General features: G+C 42.6%; 1 protein-coding gene across 1 annotated transcript in view; it reads right to left on the reverse strand.

Annotated features, from left to right (window-relative positions):
• Positions 1–25,779, reverse strand: part of fat4 (FAT atypical cadherin 4) — a 92,046-nt gene extending 66,267 nt beyond the window's left edge. The window contains exon 1 of the mRNA XM_026330098.1: positions 20,264–25,779. Within this exon, the coding sequence (XP_026185883.1) occupies positions 20,264–25,366 (5,103 nt within the window). The 5' untranslated portion in view covers positions 25,367–25,779. The remainder of the gene's footprint in view (positions 1–20,263) is intronic.
• Between the last annotated feature and the right edge of the window lie 391 nt (positions 25,780–26,170).

Consider the following 26,170-nt stretch of genomic DNA (forward strand, 5'->3'; position numbering starts at 1 on the left):
TTCGCACTGGAACCAACAACAGTGCCATCAGTAACTGACAACCCCCCGGGCGGAGGGGCTATGGCCTCCGGGGTCCGCGCTGCAAACAGAGCCACGGGAAGCAGAACCTTGCCATTCAAGAGTTCAGCCTTTATTTGTCATCCCTGGTTTCTCTCCACCATACACATCCCCAATCATGGGCCTCCGGGGGTGGATGGCCGATTCGAGGATGAATCTCTGGTTTCCTTTTAGGATAGAATAAGGGGTGTGTGGGGTTTGCTCATGACAAGAATCAGTATGCTCATCCATAACATCTTAACGTTCGCTGACCACGGGTTTGTGAGGCACTAGGCTAAAAGCAAAGTGCTTATAGACCAATTCTAAATTGTGGTGGTACATTTTACTGTGTTTTGTGGGTAAGTGATTTACAGGGTGTTTTTTTTTTTTTCTTCCAGGGGCAATAAAACAACCAGAGCTCTGTCCAAATGAAATTTAGAGTCTGTGAAAAATGTAACAGCATGAGCCCATTTAGACAATTCTTCACACATAGAGCTGATTATGTTCCACATGCATTCATTAGAAAAACACCAATATTGACTACTGAGATGTTTTTCTACTTGTTGTTATTTACCCTGTGGTGTGTATTACTAAAGACAGTGTATTGATTAAAAAATAAGAGAAACTGAAAATTCAATACTTGAGACTTTTCTATTATTGCTGCTTTTTACTTGTGAAAAACTCGATACGTTTTGCTTAATTATACTGAAATTTAAATAACAGGCTGATCTGTTTTCAAATTTGCAATTCAATTGAATACAATTCTGCATGCTGTACTTTATAATGTGAAGGGTTTTTCTTGAGATGACATTCTTGTAATTGAAGGTCCAAATAAATCCCTCACAACGTGACGGCAAGGATTTATTGCAGAGAGTAGTTATTAAGTAAATAACGTGGACTGGACAGAATTATAAAAAGTATGGCAGTGACAGAACTGGACTTCAAATTAAAAAAAAAAAATCATACTACATAAATAATAGTAAACATTGAACAAAAGTCATACCAAAATATTAATTTAATTCGTTTGGTACATTTTTCAAAAAGTTACAGGTACCAAAAAGTCAGATTCTGGGAGCTACACCACAACAAATTCAGGAGAATATCACTCAAACAACTCACATGTGCACAAGTATCTGAATGAGTGTTTGGAGATAGACATTTCCTAATTTCAATGCCTACTTCAAATGTGCACTGAAGACCAAGATGTGCCCGAGATGTGGTTGTTTTACGTGGACATATGGGTCTTGTCAAACAACAGCACTATGCAAACAAGTTAAGAACTCTCAGAGGACGAAAACTGAGAAGGTAAATTGACAAGATTATCGTGTCTGTGTGAGTCAAGGCTTGAAATTTAGCCTAAAGAAACTTCATGTGAGATTTACTATGATTCTGAAATAGAAGCAGAGTTATCCTCTTGGTGAATAAGTCAAATTTAAACTGCAGTAATTCCTGTCTGAAAGAATGTTACCCATAATCCCTCAGGGGGTCCTGCCTAGGCCCCACATCACTCACCATGCCTGAAGGTGTTGAAATTGGGGGTGAAATTCCCGTATCTGTAACCTCAACCTCTAAATTTCAGTCGCCATCAGCTGTTCCACAATCTGCTCATTTATTGTCTTGCACAACCATCGAGGGACCGAGAATAAACACAACGCACGGTGTTATATTGTCATGTGACATTATCTTGAGTCTGTTATCTATTATGGTGAGACCATAATGAATGAGGGTTAAAGAGTACATGGATGATGTCTATTCACAGCCCATTAAGCCTGGCCACAGTGGGCTGAGATGAGGGAAGAAAAGATGGGCCACAATCACAGTGATGCCCAGAGCCTACAGCTGCCCTCGTCTCTTAATTGTTAATATAGTTATTAAGAGATGCCAATGGGGAGACCACCAGCGTAGGACTGCCCCTGAATTAGCACAGTTGCCTTTCAGGGCCGTGGAAATCCGCTAAAGGCCAGTGATTCAGTGTCACACAAGGCTTTTATCTTCTTCCCACTGGGACCCGGGAGGATTCCCACTAAGACCTACAAAGCACCACACCGGCCTTATGCACACACACGATGGCTCACAAATACACTGCACACTATCAAGTACAAGAATCTACTCATAAAGTGTAGTTATGATGATCAGTAGTTGCTAAGAGCCATAAAAGTGACCTACTGTGACACAACATGCTAATTCTAAGGTTTTTCTAAGATCTGATCCTGCAATGGGATGTTTAGTTACAAACACAATTGCCAATGACATCAAGAACTTTCTACCAAGCCAAACTCTCAAAGCTTCATACAAACAAACCTCTGACACGTCTCTGGAGAAGACGGCTGAAATTAATCCAGAATTTATTTTACGAGTTCATGTTTTAGCTAAAGTAGATCTGAGCAGAATCCAAAGTTGTGTTTCATTTTCAGATGTACACAGAAGTGAATGGAAACCCTTTTAATTAATACATACACGTCTCCTCCTGAAGTAAACTTTATTCCTATCACTAGGAGCTAAAAAAAGTGTCCCATTCAGATGACAAACCTCTCCCTTTTTCTTCATTACTCAGTTTTTAAACATTTTTTCTCAATGAAGTAATGAACATTAAAGATGCCATTGCGACTTTCTGTTTTTTTTGGGTTTTTTTTTTTGATGACTTTAACATACATGGATGGGTAGAATTGGGAGACTTTTTTCCTTTAGCCAAACAAAGGGAAATATCTAGGAATTACCTGTTGGACCCAAGAGATTTTGGGAAGCCATAGAGCGAGGCCAAAGGGCTGCAGTGAAAACTCTCAATTTAACAAACAAAAGACAGAGGCAGCTCCAGGGCCTCCAGGGCAAAATGTGCTCATTTATTCCACTTAGCTCTTTTTTTTTTTTCATGGTTTTCACTGAGCACTGACTGGCAGAAAAAACAGCACAGAGACATCTTCACTTTGTTGGTGAGAAGTGTTTAGGTTTGATAAGGCTACTGTGAGGCTGCAGGAGCAGAGAAATTGTGACTCTGACCATCCTTTTGGCCTGGAGAAAGTTTCCGATCTGCCCCCCCCTTACAACAACGTCTGCTCAAAAAGAGAAGCCCATGCCACACTTTTTCCAAATTAAATGCAATATGCTGTTACATCTGATTGCTGGAATAGGCTTTGCTCAGCTGGGTTACGTTAGCCATCAAAAAGGGTCAGTGCTTTTTAATGTAATTTTGTTGCCAGGAAGGACAGCGGCCCTGAATTAATTGTCAAAGGGAAAGGCGGAAATCCTGCAGTAAGAGTTCCTAGGCTGGGCCTGTCAATAGGCTGTGAAATGGGATGGAAAAAAGAGAAAAGGTTTGGCTGAGCAGATGCATCACAATTCATGACTCTTTTCCCCAGTTCCTGCCCTTTATTCTTCCATCTGAGTCAGTGTGATAACTAATGGTGGAAAAGACTGACCATGCGTCCCTCTGAAGGCAACAAAAGCCCCCTGGGCTTGTGACATCTCGGCCTGGTAATCTCAGCGGTCCCAGGCTGTGCCACTGTTAGCATGGCAGCAGCGGTGTGCTGAGAGCCGGCTGGCCTCTGTGCTTGCTCAAACCTCAGCTAAATCTGTCTGATTCTCATCAAACACAGACGGGGGGAGAGACTGAAGGAAAAAAAACTCAAGCCTAGACTCAATACAGACACTGCACCACACAACTCGCCTGGCAGGGAAAGCTGTCACCATTCAGTTTACTCCAGTCCTCCAAAGAGACAAGCCAGCTACAAAAACAGTCTGCTGGTGCCTTGAATCATGAGGAGAGAGGATACAGCAAGGGGAGAGACAAGAGTGAGGTAATCTCAAGTTAATGGAATATGATAAGGAAAGTGTCTCTACCAAAACAAGGCAGGATAGCAATTGAAAGGTTAGTTTTAATGGGGTTATCTAAACTTCTTTCAGGGTGGAGGCCTTGGCATTAGTGGCCGTGATAAATCCTTGACCTCAGTTTCTGCAAAACTTCACTTCTTCTCAGATGGGAAAAGACATTTTTTTCCACCTTTTGTGTGACCCATTTTATCACCTCTATCCCTCCACTGTGTTCGCTCCGAATGCTTTTGTATTTTTTACCCCCACTCCTCACCAAGGGTTTAACCCTGGGTCACCACCAACTTCTTAATCACTTCAGCACATGACCATTCCTTTCAATCCCCACATACCAGGAGAGAAGCACTCCCTGATACAGTAAATTACGATAAAGAGCTCGTGGACCAAAATCGAAGGACCATATCCCCTTATGAAAGCCAGTACTCTGATACATCAATAGACAGATTTGGGTGTGGGGTGGTTGGGAGGGGCTGAGAAGCACTTCTTCAGAAAATCCACACTTCAAAAGAAGACAGTATTAAATTGAGAGGGGAGAAAAGAGAAAGGAGCAGGGTGTGTGGGATGTGAGGACAAAGTCTGCCATGCCAATCCAGTGTGGTCACCAATAGAAACAAAATGTAAAGGGAACTGAGATGTTAATGTGTGTTCACAAATTTCTTTGAAGGATACAGGCCCGGGTTTCAAATCACCTAATGGTTACCAGTTGGCTTATTACAACTTTAGAGTAAAACTAAATTTCATGGCCCATGATTTTCTACTGTCAACACTGCATGATGTCCGAGTGTTAGAGTCTCCTTTGTGTTCTCATTATAGACTTTTCATTATATGTCAGAAAAATCTGTACTGATGGCAGCGTTGACTTGATGTTATGGGGGCTGGGCCAATTTCCGAGGTTAACCAAAGAGCCCAAAGGTTAGAGGTCAAAGAGTACTCTGAAATGTTGGAAGCTGAATCAGGAGGAGTTAGAGTTCAGCCTCTCAGCTGTATTGTTTTTTCCAGCTCATAAAGCCCACAGGATCAACCTGCCACCCCCACTAAAAACACTAACTAGCAGGATCATCTTTCATCCAATATCATTTCTAATCCTTCAGTTCCTTCTTTTTAGTATCGTCTCTTAATCTGCATGCAAGATTACAGATTTAGCTTCGTAAGGGTACGACATAAATAAGCCTAACATAACAGTCTGCAGGATTTGGTCAGACTGATGACAAATATCTGTTAATACTAGTTTTACTGTACTGTAGTGTTCTCAGTTTCCACCTAACAATTCACTGCTGCATTCTTCAGCATCAAATCATGTTCAAAATTATTTTTGGCAATCCGTTGCAATATATTAGTTGATGTTTTGGAACACACTTTAACACGCACAACAAGAAATTATTCCATCCTTCACACAACCTGGACGTCCGCCCAGACTAAGCCCACATACAGTATTTATCAGGAGTGAAACAGAGCCAGGGCTTACTTCAAAGAGAGGCTTCGATAAGAGCGACCCGATAACCCTAAACCTAGACCAGTGTTCTACACACTCTGATGAGTGTCCAGGGCTCTTTGGCAAGTGTTTGAGAGCAGGACTTGACTCATACTGAACTTTGTTTTATAAAAATCTTTCTGCACAAAAACTTCCAATATGCATTTTTATTTACCCAGAAGAGAAGAAGTCTGTGTATTAACCTGAGGGAACAATTTTGAGGTTTGATACCTAATGCAAGGTAGGTTCACAGGTTCTTAAAGCAAAAGTGCATCTCCAGGAGATGTTCAAGGAAGGGTTCATACGATATCCACATCTTCACCTTTAGTGAAGTGATGCAAGATCTTTCTGAACTGTATCAGCAGCATTATTGACCTTATCTAATGAATTAGGCCTCTGCCAGATGTGGCCGAGCTGGATTAAGATTACTGTTTGTTAGTCACTATAGCAACACTGTGTTATAAACTGGTATATCCCTGATAGCACATTACAGTAAAAGGCAGATCTCTTTGAGAAGTAAGACTCTAACTCCATTTGAAAACACAGCCGAGACTCCCTGTATGGTCCACGGTACAAGTGAAGAGTGCTCTCCTGCAAATGAAGATGACGAACAACCTCTGCACTCGGAGGCGCTGGGACATGGAAGAAGAGTGTCAGGGGTCAGAGAATGAAACGGCAACACCTCTGCAGCCACTTGACAGAATGAAAAAAAAAGAGCGATAGGGGTGGCGGAGTGTTTGAGAGAGGGTGGGAGTAGCACTTGAGGCCAGAATGGAAGACACAAGCCTCCCAGCAGCAGCAGTAAGAGGAAAGGGGACACAGGGGCTACTGTTCCCATTGAGGTCTTTGTCTCCCAAGCGCTCTCTTGTTTTTCCTCAGCAAACCATGGGTACAATGAAGGCGGCATGCTCCCCTCCCCTTGTGCAAAGGGCTGTCAATACTGGACCTATCAGACCCTGAATGGCCGAATCAGCCTTCCCATGAAAATCAAGTCAATGACCTGCTTCCCCTGGCTCTTCTCCTTGTGAAGTGGGTGACAGCTATAATTTCAATAAGTAAAACAGGGGGAGACAGAGAGAGAGAGAGCAAGGGGAGTAATAGATAGGGTGAGCGGGAGAGAGAGAGTTTTCTCACATGTTGCTGAGGGTATTTTGCCTCAGAATCGGCATCCTCATATAAAATGCACTAATTCCTTCGCTGTGAGCTCACCATAAATGATTTGATTGTGTCCGATTCGACATAGCTTTCTGAGCTTCCCTGAGCACTATAAAAAAAAAAGAAAGAACATGATGCTGGGAATGCTAAGACAATTTTGAAGCAAACATTTAACTCCAGCCTTCTGACCCAATCAAGTGGAAGAGAAGACAGGCTTTGTCCACCTTGGCCCATCCAAGAAGAGTTAAGAAAAGAGTGGGGGAGGGTGAGGAAGAAATGTAAGGATTTTGCCAAGCTTTTGTCACGCCTTAAGGACTGGCTTAGTCAATTGCTGTCAGATCAAGAAGACAGAAAGAAAAACAGCCGTGGTTGCCTTATATAAAAAAACACTTTCTCTCTGCGCCAAGTCGGGAGAGTCCCCATAGACAGAATTACACAGTTGCTTTTAAAGAATTTGCATTTAAAAGATTGCGTACAGGCCTGAATGCAGGTCGTTTCCCCGTGACCATAGAAACACTAGAAAAGGTGGAAAATTCAGTCCGCTGAACTTTAAACGACTTTATTAAAGTGTCACTAATCAGACGTGAAAGACACAAGGTTTTAGTGTTTGGGCAAACCTACAGAAAAACTAAAAAAAAAAGTTTAATGACCTGTTAAGAGCATGACTTTGAAAAGCCGTGTTGATGTCCCATTTCATAATAAATAAGAGACCATTGCTCACATTGGGGAAAAGTTAATACATAAAATATTTTGAGAATTTGAGCTTCATGTGGAGGAACTCTGATATCAAACCAGCAGATTTATACCAACGGTCCTTTAATAGCTGAGTCTTTTCTCATTTTTTTCCATCTTGGTAATAATTAAAGCTCAGTGTGGGATTTTTCTCCACGCCTCTAAAGAAATGCTTTTCCATTTCAATAGATGATCTCAACACCTCTATGAAAATAAATATTTTAACTTCGGATCCAAAGGACAATTGAGAGAGTCTTTTAAAATCTCACCAGCTGTGGAGATGTAATTAACAATTTTTACAAATTACTGATGATAAATGCTTGATTCAAAAACATTCTGGCAACTATCCCCTGCAAGAAAAAGCCAAATTCCAAAGCAGAAAATTGCTACCATTACAGCATAATGGGATAACAACCCAAAGAATAATCCCTCACTAACAATGCTGAGATTTGAAAAGACTCCTGTGAGTCCTCTTTGGTAACTGCCAGTGGAGCACTGCATTTTACAGCCACCAACCGGCAAAGTAATCTCCCTTCAATAGAGACCAGGAAAGAGAGGCTCCACACGGGGGTCTCTATCCCCTGCATCCATCCACCCATTGATCTAACTACCCTATCCCGAAAGAAGTGATAGACCTCATTTACATCTGACACAAACTACACTAAGAGGTTGAGGAGTCTTATGATCAGAAAGAATAAAATCTCAGCAAGACAAAAAAAGAATCGAGAGGGAGGGAATTTGTGGGGGCTGGTAGGTGAATTAGCATTGGCGCTACAGATTAAAACGGTCTCTGATCTTCCAGGCTGGTCCTAATCATATACACCCTAAATGAATCATCCAGGGATTTCTCCCAAGTTAAGCTCAGTGCAAAAATTAATTAAAGTGAAAGCGAATTAATGTATGCAGGAAAAACAATGTAAACAAGACCACAATGGGGTAATGATTGCAGGGGGCTAATTTGTGTCATGACAATATGAATTTGATTTTATGAGACATGGAGCATTAATGAGGAAAACAAAAGAACTTTTTGAAGTTGAAGATCATGACACAATTGACCTTCATTCAGTTCTAGAAAATATGAAAATCAATTAGCAAACTCCATCACTGTGAACATAACGTCTGCACCCACTGTGCCCACCTCACCCTGTGGAAATAGATTTCATTGGGTGACATGGGCAACATTAGTCTTTGTTTAGAGTCATGATCCCAGCAATCTCATAAATTCAAGGCCTATAGTCACTCTCTCTTTTTAGCTCTGTTTTGGTCTCCACCAACTGCTGAGGAAATTCTCTGGCTCTTTAGTTGCCAAATATTTGACTATATTCAACAACTGATGCTGGTTTTGTCATTCTGTGATTTGATTCTGGACAGCTGTGTTGGGTTTATCTGGAAAATAAGATTATTTAATCAACAAAATAAATTAGTATCTTATACGACAACTGAGCCCAAAATACGAGTTAGCCATGAATAAAAAAGCAGTTCTTTTTGTAGTTTGAGAAGCCTAACAAAAAAAATTAATTACCATCATTCAAATACTAACAAAATATAATATATATATTATAATCCTATTAGACCTCAGAGAAGAAGAGAGTAGACAAAATTTTCATCTTTGACAAAAAAAAAGCATTATGTGTGTCAACAGTGTGAAAATGCTTCATAAATGAGCAGCAAAGTGCTGGTCTCCATAGACAGCCACTGTTACACAAAGAGAACATACCGCACTGTTTTACGGCCCGGCCTGCAGCGAGGCATGATGGGAAGCAATAACCACATCATTAGCAACAGCGCCTCAGCCTTGTCAGACGTCAGAGGAATAAAGAAAGCATGCAGAGTTCATGCACGGGCTGCCAGTCCACCACTTCATGGGACGCTGTCACACACGTGAACATGCTCACACAGACATATACACAAACATTTAGGTGCCTGATGAAACACAATCAGACATAACTGTTTAGCTACCAAGACAAGAGCTTCCGCTCAGGTTCTGCCAAGTCAGGTCAAAGGTCACTGGGAAGAGTCCTGCGAGTGTTGCTGTCCACTGGACCAATGAGTCAAAAAACTGAATCAAATGGCAGGAAACCCCTGCAGGATCATGTGTAAATACACAAAAGGAGGGATCAGGCCTGAACCAGCTGGGGTGCTTGAAGACTGCAGCAGTTTTAGGGTAGGATGGAAACACACAAACAGTATGCACAGACATGACTGCTTTTTCACACACACACATTTAAAAACGCTTTCTCTTCTACCGCTGCCTCTCTTGTTCACCCTCTATTCAAGTTCACTTCATCCAGCTGCTATAAGAAAGTAATGCCAACACTAGTTGAAGAAGGTTTATAATGTAATTCAGATTTGATTTAGACCAAAAACATAATAAGAACTAGAACATTATTAATGATAAGATCTACCATGATATGACAATTGAATATAATGGGACACTGCTGAACACGACTTAATACAATTTAATACTGTACTTGCATGAATCTGTCAGACTTTTCTGAGAGATTTATTTTAAAAAATGACTAAAATCTAAGCAGCAATTCTGTAATATCCTGACTTTTAGTACACTTCCCAAATGCAATTCAACAGCATCTTCCAGTATGCAGCACTCACATGGGAAGGAGACTTTAACGATGTAATGGTTGAAAATACTGTGCACTAACAATATCACATTATATCCATTATATTTTGGTTTAAATTACCTTGAACTCTGGCTGACATGCAGCATCAATATTTGTTTGCCTTTTCTGATAGTTTTCTGATAGTGTATTTATTAAGTGATCAGTCAGGTATCAGAGGAAAACTTGGAAACATCCAAGTCTTTATTATGACTTGGATTATGCAGTGAACAGTCTTTAAAGGTCTTTAATTCCCATATGACCGCCCATTAAACAACTCCAGTTTCTAAAGCAAACTTTCCGTTAAAAGGCCAAGATCCCTGATGACAGTACTAGTGATTTTTACTGATCTGGCAAAACTGCTCCAGAGTCACATGTAATGTTATTAAGCTTTATTGATGAGTAGACTAATGAGCTGTTCTAGATGTGTGTGGCTTTCCAGTGCACCTCCCGTTGTTCTAAGTGTTTTCTAATATCAAGTTAAATTCAGGGGAAAGAGGCACTGTAGTAAGGTGAAAAAAAAAAAAAAACAAAGGTCTGCAAACTGATAGAGTGACTTTTTTAGAAAGTTCTTAAAACAACTCATTTCTTTATTGGCGTAAAAATGTTTTCAGCAATGAGAAAGTTTTTGTTTATTTTAAAAACCTAATGAAGGATATTTGCTGCTGGTGTTTCTATTTTGAGGACGATTTTGAGTTTAAGTTAAAGTATAAGTTTTATGTGTTGTGCTGATGTACCCCCCCCCCCCCCCCCCCCAATCTCTTTCTCTTGCTCTCTCTAATATAAATAAGTGAGGTCCCAATAGCAGCAGCCCCCTGAAGCACATACAGATATACTGTAATATCTGATCACCCTCCATGTAATACCATAAGAACACAATGTCCTGGGAGGGAGACTTCATTTTGATCTGCCTGTCAAGCACAAGCCAGCCAAGTTTAGACAAAGTTGTGGATGATTCATTTTCAGTGGGCTATTTTTTTTTTCTTCTCTGCGAGCTGTGTGTCAGTGCCAGAGACGCCAAGCAGGATAAGTGCAGAAAAATGAGTAGCGGGTGCCAAGATTTGGTAGATTGTGCAAAAAATTTGCAAGAACAGTGGTGTTTAAGGCTGAACGCAGGTACAGTTATGCATGTGACAAACAATGCATGCAAAAATCAAAATTGCAGTGTGTTTTGAAAAGAAAGACCATAAAGTCAACTTTGAGAACAGCAATTACAACAATTACATCCCCACACAACAGAGTCTGGTTAAATTACGCCACTTCATCTATCTGCACAGGAAAATCACAGAGTGGGCAAAGGAGAAGAAACAATAGTAAAAATAGGATATTGTCAAAATGATAATAAAAAAAAACAGTCCCACAGATTCTTTTAACAGGTCAGAGCAGCTTGAGATGTCACCAACCTTAATAAAAGCACAACTTTTGTCTTACAACAGAGCCATAGAGTAGCTCAGGTAAGACCCCATAAGAGCCTGAGTCACATTGACTAGACTCTCAGTTTTCTGCCCAGAACCCTCATCACCTGGTTTCAATTAAGCAGGCCCAAATGGAGAGAGGACAGGAAGCCTGCATTCACCAAAATGGTTAACAATTTCCAACCAGGAGTTCTCTTTGCTCTCTGTTTCTGACAGAGATTGACAGATTGTTTTGTTTGCTATCGAGGGCCAGCTTACGGCAGAGCATACCGTGCAAAATGGAAATATTTGATGCCGAAACTTACATCCAGTGTTCCTTATGATACAGACACTTCAGGATTATTACCATGAAAATACAGAGTTGCAGCACCACTACAGAGCCCGTCTCTGATCCAAGAATCTCCCTGAATTAGACAATAATCCTCCAAAGTGTGGCTCATGCTCAGCAGTTATTGTTTTGGTGACCACAAGCTATTTTCTCGAGACGTTCCACTTGGCTACGTGCTCAAACAACCACAGCCTTTCTGCAACATGGCCCACGGGAGGATGATGTGTATGGGCAATTTAATTTTAAGTGAGGACTTGTGTGTTCTGGAGGTTTGCAAGGTGCTTCAGAGTCAACAACACATAAGAAACACCCTTCAGTTCAGTGACAGCTTAAAGGGAAAGCTCATCCAAATTACAAAAACACATGAAATGAATTGAGTATGAATATGAGATGACAGTCTCATGACTTGGATCCGTTGGGTTTTAGAGATAACACAACACAATTAGTGTAAATGCTGCTTTGCAAAAGGAAGGACACAAAGGAACAAAACATTAAAAACAGCTAGTGTGGGGGAAAACCCATTAGATCACACTGGAATGGTCACTGGATTTTCATGGTACAACCTAAGGCCAACAAGCTGTCAAATGAAGAGCACTAACAGAATTACAAGTAACACTTTCTTGCACCATTTTAAAAACTTAACTTGCATAGAAATTGAGTGCTGGAAAAGTTATGCAGGGGCATTCGGAGAGCTGAGATATTTCAATTCCAAAATTGAAAACATCTGCAAATCGACTGTGGCTTGGCTTCTTTTTCGAGTTAAGACCTGCACAGCAGAGCAAGCAAGAAAAGACACGAGATATTGTAAGCTTGAAAAGCAACAATCACAACAACACAGTTAGAAAACATAAAAACTAAGTTCTGTACAAATGTTAAATCCCAATATGGTTAACCTCTTAATAAAGTTAGTGCTGCACACAGAGCAGACGCTATACTGGATCTCCTGATGGAAAACTCATAAAATAAGAGGGGAGATAACAATAACACAGGCTCTCGCTCTCTGGTGCCAGTCTATCTTTGCTTGTCTTTTGCTTCTGACACTAAAGCCCTAGTCCAGCCTACCTCCCCTTCTCCCAGCTCAAGCTTCACTGCTGCCCCCCCACCTTACCTCCCTTTTTTCCTCCCTCCATCTCCCATGTAGCTCCTAAATTATCTGTCCGGGCTGTGGGAGATACCCCTTCCTGCCTGGGGTCGCTCGTCTTACCACAAGCTGGAGAGATGAGGTGTGTGTGTGTGTGTGTTTCTGTATGTGTATGTGTGTGTGTGTGTATGTGTGCATATGAGAAGACAGCTTACAAAGCAGAAACACACATCCCCTCTCCTTCTCGTTTGATGTCCCTGGAGATGGGAGTATCTGTGAAGGAGGCGACCGCACTAAATGTCACTTTAGAGGTGCCAGTGATTGATAGTCAGACAGAAATGTGCAGGAAAAACAGGAGTGTGCTCTTTTTTTCTTATTTTTTTAAAGACAAAAACCAGAGACACAGGTCAATGAGGAACAGTGCAGTCTGAGCTCTGAAAACAATGAAAGTGTGCAGTGTGTATTCCTGCATGTGAACGTGTTCGAGTGTTTGTTGATGCTAGAGAGCTCAGTAAGTCACGTGTAAGGAGAAATCAAGAAATTCTGTAGCTACGTTCCACTATTACCGCAGAGACTACATGCCAAAATCAACCCTCTCTCTTTCTAACTCCCTTCATTTTACAAGTGAAAGTAGTGGAACATTTTTTTTTTCAAAGCTGGACAGACTTTGGGCATATTTTATGGTCCCTCCATAGTCGGAGCAGTGCAGAGAAAAGTGATGTAGTCATACTCAGGCAGAGATTTATTTGCCTGTGTAGGACTTGCTCAAGGAACATGTACAGTTCAGATCATAGCTATACCTGATCATTCCCACGTCAGCTAGTCCCAATCAACCATGCTGCGGCTGAGTGACTATAAAGCTTGGAAACTTTAGATCACAGCCTCTGATTGACTATTCTGATTGCAGTAGAAGAACCTCTCTTAGTACAAAACAGTAAACGGCTCCCTTTTGATCACTCCTGATTCTGCAGACCAAAGGAGAAAGGCATTCCCAGTGGAGATTAATACTATTTCAGTCGCACATTTGGTCTGAGCATGTGTGCTTAAGACAGAGCAAAGACCCCTCCCAAATGAGCCATGACAATCAAAGTCACACAACGAGAGAAATGTATCGCTGATGTGAAAATAAACCTGATGATGCAAAACTCTGCAGAGCATGCACAGCTCTGGCCACATTCATTTATTATTCTAACCCAAGGTCTTGCATTGACTATACATGAGACAGAGAAAAGGGGCAAAACTGAAAAGAAGGCTTGTGTACAGTCAACCACAGAGTTGAAAGGGTTTTCTTTTAATACACATGTACATTCCCTTTATAAACATAATTTAGCGGCAAACCAAATAATTTTTGTTTTAACCTGTTTAGAGTAGCAGCAGGGTGGGGTTACCACACTGGGACAATTCAGTTTGCCACAAAAGAAAATACAATGACTGATATAAAGTGTAAAAAAATGGCCTTGAAATACCAAAGTAATTTAGCTTATTTTACTAAATCTAACAATATCCATTTAACTGATGCAGTAAAAACGGATCTAGATCTAGAGCTGGGCATTGAACTGTAAGACTTCTTTGGTATAAACCAAAATGTGTCTGCTGCAGCATCTAAGACTGCCAAAGACCAAAACCTTTGGATTCAGTGTCTGCATCTTGGTTAACTTTCTCGTTGAAGCCGATAGCTCCTGACATCCCCCCAATATCTGACCATTTTAAACTATCTGAACAAGAACATGTGTTATAGATGTTTGTTTTTAGGCAAAATCGAACCTTTGAGATCTCCTGTTAAGTAAATGTTTATAGAAAAACGTGTCTACAAAGTATTTCTCAAACTAGACTACTAGTCAAACGCATGGAAACACTTTCCCATTGAAATGACTGAGAAAATGTGCTTAAGCTTTTGACTGGCAGCTTAGACAACAGTTCTCAACCTGGAGGTCTGGATTCCCACAAGGGGTCACGTCACAAATGTGTGGGGTCACTACATGATGACAGGATACAAGAGTTGGGAAATATAATTTTGCTACACCCAATTATGTTCATCCCACCTGTTCAGACCAGCTGTCTCTAACGGGCTTCCATTGTCAGTCATGGGGGAGTAAAGTACATTTGAAAGTTAATCTTAAACTGAGGTTTCAGCAGATGGAGACAAATCAATGTGATGCCTCCCAAAGTTACAGCCTTTTAATAGGAAATTCCCTCTTTGTGTTACTACTGCAAATTATATTTTCCAATTATTGAGATTTCAATAGGTTGTCATTTATACAAACATTTTGGAAGGTGGTTAAACAGATACCAAACATAATGAACAAGTCTCTACCTGCCTTGGTGTAACTTTATAAAACATGGCACAACAGAACAATATGACCCTGCTCCTGACCTTTCTGCCCGACTTTGACAAATACATATTATGCAGCGTGCCAGTTGCTGCTTACTGATGAAAGAAAGAGTCAAAACATGTTGGACAGTGTGTTTAAGAAATGTAAAACTTTACAGACTTAGATCTATTCAAGCTCTAAACAGAGGTCACTAAACATTCCAGTTAATATCAAGCTCGACAGCAGCAGAGTCACAATTAAACAATTATTTTCACTTTGACTACCATTAAAAGTTTTCCTGCACTTAAAAAGTTGAGTGTTTGAACTCTGAAGTAAGTGTGTGTGTGTGTGTGTGTGTGTGTGTGTGTGTGTGTGTGTGTGTCTGGCAGCATTTGCCTGCAGTCATCTATGCATGGGAGAATGTTTATCCAATTTTTATGGCCATTGTCTCATAAAACAGACAAACGCTCTGAGGTAACTGGCACTCGGCAGCACCGGCTCACCCACAGGTTCACCCAAAGCGACCACCCACCAGGAGACCTGAGCAGATGCATCACCTCTGCGATGACCATTTAAAACAAGCATGTCTGGCCAGTTTACTGTGTGAATTACAACTTTGGTCATGGCCTGGATTAGAGAGTCGCCACCCTTTCTCAAGCACACATGCACAAGCAAACACATAGTCAAAAAAACTGCAATTAGACCATGAATTACAATACACAAGGATGTAGTTTGTTCTGCGCCATTCCTCTTCCAGTTCTTGTAAAATCTGTCTTTTGAGGAACATAAAACTTTAATACTAAACGTGTGTATGATTTTAATGCAATCAAAGCCCTTTTCCAGGTTAGTTTGGTTTAGGATCCCGTCTGTAGCACCACACTCATCAGTTATTCTCTTTTTATTCATGCTCACACAGGCAGACACAAATGCACAAACAAAAAACCAACATTCGTATCATATTGTCCAACTATACATGACCTTCTCCTCCCTGCCTCGTTGACCTTGCTGGCTTTAAAGGTTTTATATTTCAGAGAGGCTTTTTTTGCCCTCTGTCTTCCCTACAACCTCAACGCCGCCTCCGATGCCCGAATCACATTTCCCTCTGAATTCATCTGAAAGGATTTTCAGTCTCACCAAAAAAGAGAAAAGCAGAGACTTTGAAGTTAGTTGCCAACAAGATTTATAAATCAGACTGATCCACAACACAGAGAGAGACACAAACAGCTTCACAGAGACACAAAACAGGCAGGGGGACACAAAGGAGATGCAAAGACATGGATATATACAGCTTAACAAAGAGGAGGATGAAAATAATGGATCACACGCTACAAACAGCAAGCAGAGACTGACACTAATTTCTGTATCTGATTTAGCAATCTGCATTATCTGACTGTGATGTCTAGAAGCAGGCAGAAACAGAACGTGTGCCTCCACCTGCTTAGGACACAGTCCACAGCTCTACCCTTGCCTCTTTCTTCCCATGATTCCTTGCAATGCTGCCGGTCTTGGGCACTTCCAGAAAAAACATTTCCCTCCACCCCTCCTCTTCCTTCATTCCCACAACTCCCAATAACAATGTCCTGAACCCTCCCAGAAACACTTCTCTTTCTTCAATCACACAAGTCCAAACAGCTCTACCGTATGTCCCTCGCTGGTGAGGAGAGGGGAGGAAAGCTGGCTGACAGGGGCATCCATACACACTCCTAAATCTGCCAAGGCAAGATGCTGGCTTAGACAAAAAAATAACAAAAGCCTCCAGAATCTCGGCTGGGGCTGCACAACACTCTATCTGCAAAGGCAAAACAAAGGAAGGCCTGTTGAACACTCTGACTGTGTTTACTTTCAAGGGGGAACAATGCCTTTAAGAGGAGGGGGCAAAGACTTATGTGGCACTTCAGGGCCTCTCTGAAACAGCACTTCATTTTGATTCACAGTGAGTTTAAGAAAACATTTGTAGCAGTCTGGTGTCTAGGGGCTGGAGGGTGTGAGGGTGCGGAGACAGATGAAGGGATAGAGGACACAGGGGCGTTGAGGTGACAGAGATTCTGTTACTGTTCTGTGATTGTATTAATTCTTTTTCAAAGGAATGTAACACGAAACCTCTGCAGCAATTACATTTACTTACACTGACAAGTGTAAAGAGCTGTCAACAAGTGGAAGCTGTGTAACATAACTGTGCTGCTATTTGTCCGGGCCTCAGTAGAATGCAGACGGACAGAGAAGTGGATTGTGCTGCAGGAGTGACTCGACAAAGATCAAACTGGATTTGTGTTTTCTGTTTCCTGTGAAACTGGTTCACTAATTATATCCAGCTTTTCCAGCTGCCTGTTGAAATCGGCATATAAAACCTTTCTTAACATCTAAAATGTAATAACCTCAATGGTAAAGTGATGCACAATCACCCAGGGCTGAAAATCAATGTTGGGTGTTAAAACTACTTCAACAATTATTATGAAAAACATTGATGAGCAATTTTGAATAAATATATCTGTTGTGCGTTTCAGTGAACCCTCGAGTGCACCTTATTAGGTTTGATGACGGAGCCTGAGAAGAGCCAGACAGAAGTCACACAACATCCAACCAGCCCAGTATGTAGAAAGCCAAAACCTGTGGTCCTACACCTCAGAAGAAGCACTAGCAGCTAAGGCCACGAACAAGCCTCTTGTGGTAACGTTAGTCCAAACCCAACAGCAACAAATGGTATTAAATGTATATAATAATAATTATTAGTACCCATCTAAATGACGAAAAATCAAATTATATACTTGGGAATTTTGTCTAGATCCACTTTCAAGCATATTACACTTGTGCTTACATCACTGATGTGCAGGTGTTTTGTCTTTAACAGCTCATAAGAAACACCTGCTGTCACGTCACTGTTTGGGCTGTAGCCACAAGTGGAACCAGTAATTAAAGCTGCAGATCATGCAGAGAAGGCTGCTGCAGGTGATTCAGTGCGAATGTCGTACAGGGGGAAGGGCTTGTTTTCACCACTAAATGAAGACATTGCAGGATGTGATGATTCAAAACTTTTGCATGAAATAAAAAACATCCTCCCAAAAACTATGAATGGAATCTGGATTCACTAACAATGGATGACGCTGCTGCCAAGAAACCAGCTACTATGAGGAAGAAACAAAGATTTCTGGATAATGAAATCATTTGCAGGACATTTCAAACTTCCACTTTCTGTAAGTCATTACACAAGCACTGGTTGGGTTAACTAAAGACCCAGTGGGCATCATACATGAGAAAAAAAAGCTTCATACAGTCCTACTAACTAAAACAAAACTGTCATCTAATATATTATCACTGAGTCAAACCAACTAAGATGCCATGAAGTTAAAAAAAATGCAAGAGTGCCCTCTTTGCATAGCAAGCCCAGCAGTGTCCTGAATTGTTTAAGATCACAAGAGTAGATAAGCATATCCAGCCAAACTCTCTTTGTTCGAGTGTTTCCAAAACATCACACATGGTGCATAGCAGAGGAGAAAATGCCAGCTTTCCCTCATGTGTCCAATCAATGGGGAGGGAAAGGGAGAATGTGAAAGGCCCACAACCGTGGGGATGGAAACAATCCTCTTGTTGCTACTGGGTATCTGATGTATAAACACTGCAGTGGAAAAACATTAGTCTAAGTCTGAAGATTTACGCTGCTTTATCAGGCCGTACTTGCAAATTGATAGAGATAAAAACACTATGAATACGGCCTGAAGACTGTCCAGTCCAAACTTGAAAAGTTATTGGAAAGCTTCTGAATTATTAAACCTCACACTTCTCAAACTCAGCCAGGTGGTATGGTAAAGTCATCTCTTCAAGGGGTGACAAAGTTCAAGCTTAGCATGACACTAATCTAGAGCTTATAGTTTGGGAACGTAGCACCGAAGCATTATATACATTCATTAACCTGACACTAGACTCTGCAGTAAAGCAGATTGCCTTCTATCCCGCAGGCAAAGAAAGAGAACATCTGATATTCCCATTTGGCCTGAGTAAACCTTAAAGTTAACTTAGCTAACATCAGTTTGTTGAGTAAACCTTGAATCCGATGTGAGTTAGTCTCTATATAACCGATATCTGCACTGGGATTCAGCTTTAATATTTGCTGTGGTTCAAAAGCATCAACAAATATCAGTCTCTCTGTGTGCGTCCTGTGAATCTTAAATGATTTTGCATCCGTCATTTTTGAAATGCAGTAAAATAAAACTTAAAGCTTAAACTTCCATCTTTCTGGTTTTGTTCTAAAAACTCTAATTCATGTGGAGTTTTGTGGGTCATCAAGTCTGTAACAACATGGCGTTTTAAGTCCTGTTTAAAATTTCCAAAGCATATACAGAATGACATTTGGTTTTCATTTGACTGGCAGCTAGGCCTCAGCTACCCAAAACTGGGCTTTAAGTTCCTGTATTACACTTCAGAGAATTTAACTCCATCGTCAGGAAAAGCCTGAAAAAGGTGCATCCTGTAATGCAAACTCAATGAACAGATTTAGTTTCACTCGCTCGCTCTCTTCAGCATCTTTTCACAGAGTCTTAAGAGGTCACGCAATTTTAATGGTCACTTATTGCCTATGGAGCAGTTTCCCCGAGACCACCCCTGTGCCAAAACAGCCTCGGGCTCAAAGTAATACAGGCACAGATGATGCATACCTGCACTATAAGACCATATGAATCAGTCTCTTTCAGTTCTACTTGAGACAATAAGGAAACCATCATGGGCTTTGAACCTGAAACAACAGCCTTAAATGATTTATGTATATAGTGGGGAAAATAAGTGGTCTTTTTTTGATTTGTGCAGTTCGCATTCACTGATAAGAATATTGCTGTTCATAAGAGCACAAGAAGAGTTTGTGCAGAAGACATGCAGCACTAATTTACCTTTCCCAGACTGCCCAAATATTAGAGGAGTACATTCAAGATAAATTGTTGGGGCTAATGTTTTTGGAAACAGGAACAATAAAGTTATCATGCCAAAGAACAAAGCCTTCTTACTCATGTCCAAAAAACATTATGATTTAATATAACACAGAGCCGAGAGTAAAAAAGAAATTTTATTAATGAATAGACAAATGCAATAGGTGGCTCTGTTTTATGTGTGACTTGAACAGTCTCACTCCCTGTTTTTTCCAGTTCAAACCTTGATCTCATTATTCTTATTCCATCCAAATGCCTCTACCAAATGCCAGTGAGTGAGTTCATGCCCTCACTCTGCCAAACAGATCAAATAGATGAATGGAGCAAATTATAAGGTGGCTTTCTGGTACCTGTATGCACTAGAAAAGCAGTGTACTAACCTCAGCACGCTGTGTTCTGGGCTGGCTGGCGTCTGTCTCGATGGCGTACACATCCACCAGGTAGAGGTCGGAGCCTTGTTCTCTGTCCAACTCAGCAGCTGTCTGAATCACTCCAGTGTGACGGCCAATGGTGAAAAGACGTCCCACTGCTTTTCCACCAGAGCGAACCGCCACAATGAAATACTCCACTTTGGTTGCAGATCCCCGTGGGCTTGAGGCATCCAGTGATATGACATTGGTGCCTGGAGGCAGGCCCTCTTTGAGGATGGTGATGTATTTGGGCTGCGAGAAAACAGGACCATCAGTCCCTTGGAGGATGATGGTCAGCTCAGTTCTGGAGGTCTTGCGGTCTGTGCCGTGGTCAGTGGCTGATACTGTGAGGGTGTACATTAGTCGGGAGGGTATCAGCTGGGAGGCCAGACGAATATCCCCACTATACCTGTCCATGATGAAAGTACTTGAGTCCCCTTCCACAAGCTCATACTCCACCTCCCCGTTTGCCCCCTCATCGGGGTCAAAGGCGACCACTGTTGTCAGGATGGAGCCAATGACTATGTTAGGCTCAGCCACAAGTGCGTTCTGGGACACAAAAGTAGGAACATTATCATTCTGGTCTGTGACCCATATTGTGACATTTTTCAGGGCAAAGCGGCGAAATTCAACTGGAACTGCCTGGTCTGTTGCTTTGATTGTCAGCTCAAACAGGTTGGAGAACTCCCTGTCGATTTCCTTGTTGGTGTATATGAGCCCAGAGCTCGAGTCAATGCTGAAGTGGTTCCCTCTGGGAGTCTGCCGAACAATGGAGTACTCCAGCTGCCCGTTGATGTCTGCATCTGTATCATGAGCTGTAATTGTCATGACTGAGGCTGCGATAGGAAGATTTTCAGGGATGGATTTAAAAATGTCACCAGGGACAAATATGGGGGGGTTGTCATTAAAATCCCTGACATGAATAACCACAGGAATGGATGAGGAGCGGGGCGGTCTGCCATTGTCCTTTGCAGTGATGTTGAGTCTGTAAAATGACTGAGTCTCAAAGTCCAGCTTTTTAACCAAAAAGATGCTACCAGTGTTGGGGCTGATGCTGAAAGTGCCATGATTGTTGGTAGCTGTGATGCTGTATGTTATGTCTGCATTTTGACCTGAATCTGCATCAGTGGCTGTCACAGAAGCCACCAGCTCCCCTATCCTCATGTTTTCCAGGACATCCACAGACAGTGAAGATTTGGGGAAGGAAGGGGAGTTGTCATTCTCATCCAGGATGCTAATACTGAGCATACAAGAAGATGACAAGGGCACAGCTCCAGCATCAACAGCTATAATTTTCAGTGAGTATGAAGATGTGGTTTCATAATCCAGCTTTCCAACTAAAGTAACCTGTCCAGAGCTGCTGTCAACGATAAACTGTCCCTCTTCGTTGCCCTCAGTGATGTGATAATGAACCAGTCCATTTTTGTTTTCATCAACATCTGAGGCAGAGACCCGCAGCAGTTGTGTCATGTTTTGAGCCAACTCAGAGATGGAGGCCTGGTAAATGTCTTTGGTGAATTTAGGTGGGTTGTCGTTGATGTCTTGAATGTAAACTTGCACTTTGGCCTGGTCTCTAAGGGGTTTGGGGAGACCCTGGTCTGACGAGATGACCACAAAGCTGAAGACGGCGGCGCCTCTTTTTCTCATGAGTGACTCACGGTCCAACTGCAGCGTGCTGGTCAATTCCCCTGTGATTGTGTTTAGCTCAAAGTTGGGCTGTGGAATCTCAAATGTATATCTGACCTCACTGTTTGGGCCAAAGTCTTTATCCTCGGCAAACACTCGACCAACCACTGACCCCCTCTTCTGCTCCTCCTCAAAATGAAACACATAATTGGTACTGTTAAAGAGCGGACGGTTATCATTGACATCGTCTACAATCACAGTGACATTAACAGTGGCACTTAGCGACTCCACAGCCCTGTCTCTGGCTACAACCACTAAGTTATATCTGTCTTGTATTTCTCTGTCCAGCTCTGCTTTAATATACAGCTGCCCGTCTGGAAAAATGCCAAAAACATCTCCTGTGTTGCCGCCAACAATGTCATACATAATCTCCCCATTAAGACCAGAGTCTTTGTCAGTGGCCTCCACTTTAAAAAAGCGGCTGTTGACAGGCTCGGACTCCGGGATGATGACCTCATACGAGAGCTGGTCAAACACTGGTGAGTTGTCATTGACGTCATAAACGCTGACAATGAGGATGAGGTTGGAGGTGTGCTGGGGGACCCCCATGTCTGATGCGATGACCTCGACCTCAAAAGAACTCGTTGTGACCTCCAGCGGCCCAGTCAGTGTAATGAGTCCATGCTTCTCATGAATATGAAACAGCCCTTTTGGGTTTTGTTTGAGGCTGTAGACCACCATGCCATTCATGCCTTCATCAGGATCTGAAGCTTTAGCCTGGAATATGACATGGCCTGTGCCCCAGTTTTCCACTGCACTCACATGCTCCACTGCATGAATAAAATGAGGTGCATTATCATTTAAGTCCTTCACTGTGATATTAACAGTGGCCTCTCCTGTGATCTCACCAGCTCTGGCTACAACCTTCAGCTGATAAAAACCCTGCTCCTCTCTGTCTATCTGGCTCGATGCTGTGATCTGACCTGCGCTGTTTAGAGCAAAAAGCCCCCTCTGGTCCCCCGAGGTTATTAGGTATGAAATATTAGTGTTCAGATCTACAGTGGTGGCTGACACAGTGCCTATAACTGTCCCGGTGCCAACGTTTTCAAACATGACAAAACTATAGACTTGCTGGCCGAAGACCGGTGGGTTATCCTGTGTGTCTATGACGGTCACAGTGACGATGGCGTGGGTGTGGGAACGCAGACCACTACCATCTGCTGCTGTCACCTGCAGCTGGTAAGCAGTTTTCTCCTCTCTATCTAGGGGCACCAGGGTGGTAATTTTCCCAGTGTTGCTATTAATGCGGAATTTGGACACGTCTCCAGCTGTAATTATATATTTGACTGTGCCATTTCGACCCAAATCTGGGTCTGAGGCTGAAACGGTGGTTACATAAGAACCAGGGGGCTCGTTCTCTTTCACATTGGCAAAATACTGCACAGGGTAAAATATCGGCCTATTGTCATTGATATCCTTCAGAGTGATGTTGACTTTTCCTACAGAGTGCAAAGGGGGACTGCCTGAGTCTGCTGCCTGGATGTAGAGTAAGTAGGAGGCCTGATCCTCCCTGTCTAGCTCCACGGCCGTGCTTACTCGCCCTGACACAGCATCCAGGCGAAACAGCTCCTGAACACTGGCTGGAGTCTCTGCATCAAATGAGAACCGGATAGTTCCATTGGCCCCGAGGTCGTCATCTGAGGCAGAAAGCACCAGCAGCTCAGTGCCGGCAGGAGCGTGCTCTACCAGGGAAACATGATATGTACTCTGTGTAAACGTGGGCACCTGGTCATTCACGTCAGTGATGTTGACTATCAGTTTAGTGTAAGAAATCTTGGGCTGCAGCCCCTGGTCTTTGGCACTAATGTTAAGCACAATTTCAGATGCTACTTCTCTATCCAGCAGAGCAGCGCTGGTAACCAGACCACTGTTTTCACTGATGGAGAACCAACCCAAAGCATTTCCAGACACCAGGGAGTAGCGCAGGTTGGCATTCTGCCCAGAGTCACCATCTGTTGCAGAAACTCCTTTAATGTAGCTGCCTTTTGGTATGTCTTCACTGATATCTACTTTGTACAGTGTTTCTTGAAATATGGGTGGGTGATCATTAATATCATTCACAAAAATGACCAGACTGGCAAAGGAGGACCGGGCCATAGGCTTTCCATTGTCTGACACAGACACAGTCAGGTTGTATGAGGAAATTCTCTCTCTGTCTAACACACTGGCCACTTTGATCAGACTTAAATTGGGCACAGGAGACGTGTGCACTTCAAAGTGTCTCTGCTCGTTGCCTCCTAAGATGGAGACAGATATGTTACCATTAGCTGTGGGGGAGTCGGAGTCTGAAACCGTGAGTAAAGCCACGACTGTGCCAATCTGTGCGTTTTCATCAACAGAGGCAAATTTAGAAGTTGTTGGAAAATACCTGAACTTCACTACAGGGTCATTATCATTTACATCTAAAAGTTTGATTGTTGCTTCTGTTCTGCCTGAGAGAGAGGGCACCCCGTTGTCCACTGCATGGATAGTCAGGGAGTACTCTTTCTTACTTTCATAATCCAAACCTTCTTTTATGATGATAGTCCCTGCTTTAGGGTCAATTTGAAAGGGAGTCCCTTCATCTAAAAAGTACCTGATTTCAGCATTGGCTCCCTCATCCTGATCTGATGCTGTGATCTGCAGAATACTAGAACCTACTGCTGCATCCTCAAAGACACTAGTTTGATAGTGATCCTGCTCAAACATAGGGGGGTTGTCGTTTATGTCCTGAATGGTGACGTTTACTTGCAGGTAACCAAACTTTTTCGGGTCTCCTTTGTCCTCCACCTCAATCAGGAGCTGGTAGAAAGGAGTAACTTCTCTGTCCAAGCCTCCAGTTGAAACAAGGTGCAAGAATGCCCCCTCTCCACTCGGATTGACTGTAATATCCAGGCGGAATTTCCTCTGCTCGTTGCCTTTCACTATTCTGTACGTGGTGTGATCGACTCCGTTACTTCCAATGTCTGAGTCAGTGGCAGTGTCTAGGATCACTTGTCTGCCGCTGCTGGCGTCCTCCTTAAAAGACACGACAATTGACGCGTCTGGAAACACTGGGGAGTTATCATTAATATCCAAAACCACTATTCTGACCTCTGTGGGGTACGTGGGTTGGCTGGACAGCACCACGACATTGATGACATCACTTTGCAAGATCTCTCTGTCAATCACCGTTGAGGTGGAAATGACTCCCGTGGTGCCGTTAATTGCAAAAAGTTTGTGACTCTCGCTGAAACGGTACGTGAAACTGGGTTTGGTCTCTATTGTGCCCACGTATGTGCCGACGGGCTGCTCCTCCAGGACCTGGAACTCTTGACGGACCTGGCTGGATGCTGAGTACTGCGATAGAGTCCATAACATCAATAAAATCAAATGAAACCGGCTCAAGCCTCTACCTGTGAGCGCCATGGTCAGTTAGCCAGTCCACCTTTCTTAGACAGAGTCCATGCCTATGATGCATCAACTTTACTGAGGTCGTGCGGATCACTAAAGCATTGTATTCCAGCAAATGCGCGGAGACGGCTCTTTGCACACTTCTCCAGAGTCCCAAAGTGCTCCAGGAGCGTTACTTTATCCTGCGCAGCGCGCTGCTTCAATGCAGCAATATCCTCTGAATGGAGACAGATTCCTGCAGGTCAGGGAAGTTTCATTCCAACTCCTCAACCAGCATTATTATCAGGACCGAATCCCTGGAAAGTCAAACAACACAAAAGTTCCGGGCTCCTCGTTGATGCGTAAAAAAAGTTTTATCCAAAGTCAGGAGCGCAAGTGTGCGGTGTGGAGCGTGTGCAGGCGGCTGAGCAGACGCTGTCCCGTGGAATAACGGCACAGGCGCTTCAGTCATATTGTGCTCAGGAGTCCCAGTAAGTTAGGACAAAGCTGGAGTTCTGCAAACTCCCTCCCATCACTGATCCCATTGGTTAGCGGTGCTCCTGCCCGCCTCCCCACCTCTTTCACCCCTTTATTGTGCAGCGCAGCCTGTTGTCCCCGCTCGTGGAAGAGGATGTCAATCAAATACGACAGGTAACGACGCCCTGAGCGCTCCTGATTACCTCAGCAACAGACGCGTGTGTGTTAACACCGTGTTCATGAGCTCAGGAGATGAAAGTCAATCTTTCCTACACAAACACAGTGGAAACGTGATAGAAGCAAAACATGCGACAATAGAGAAACATTAGAGAGAATAAGAGTCAGAACTAAATAAAATGTGGA

Source organism: Mastacembelus armatus, chromosome 10 (assembly GCF_900324485.2).
Source record: "Mastacembelus armatus chromosome 10, fMasArm1.2, whole genome shotgun sequence".
Classification (NCBI taxonomy): Eukaryota; Metazoa; Chordata; class Actinopteri; order Synbranchiformes; family Mastacembelidae; genus Mastacembelus; species Mastacembelus armatus.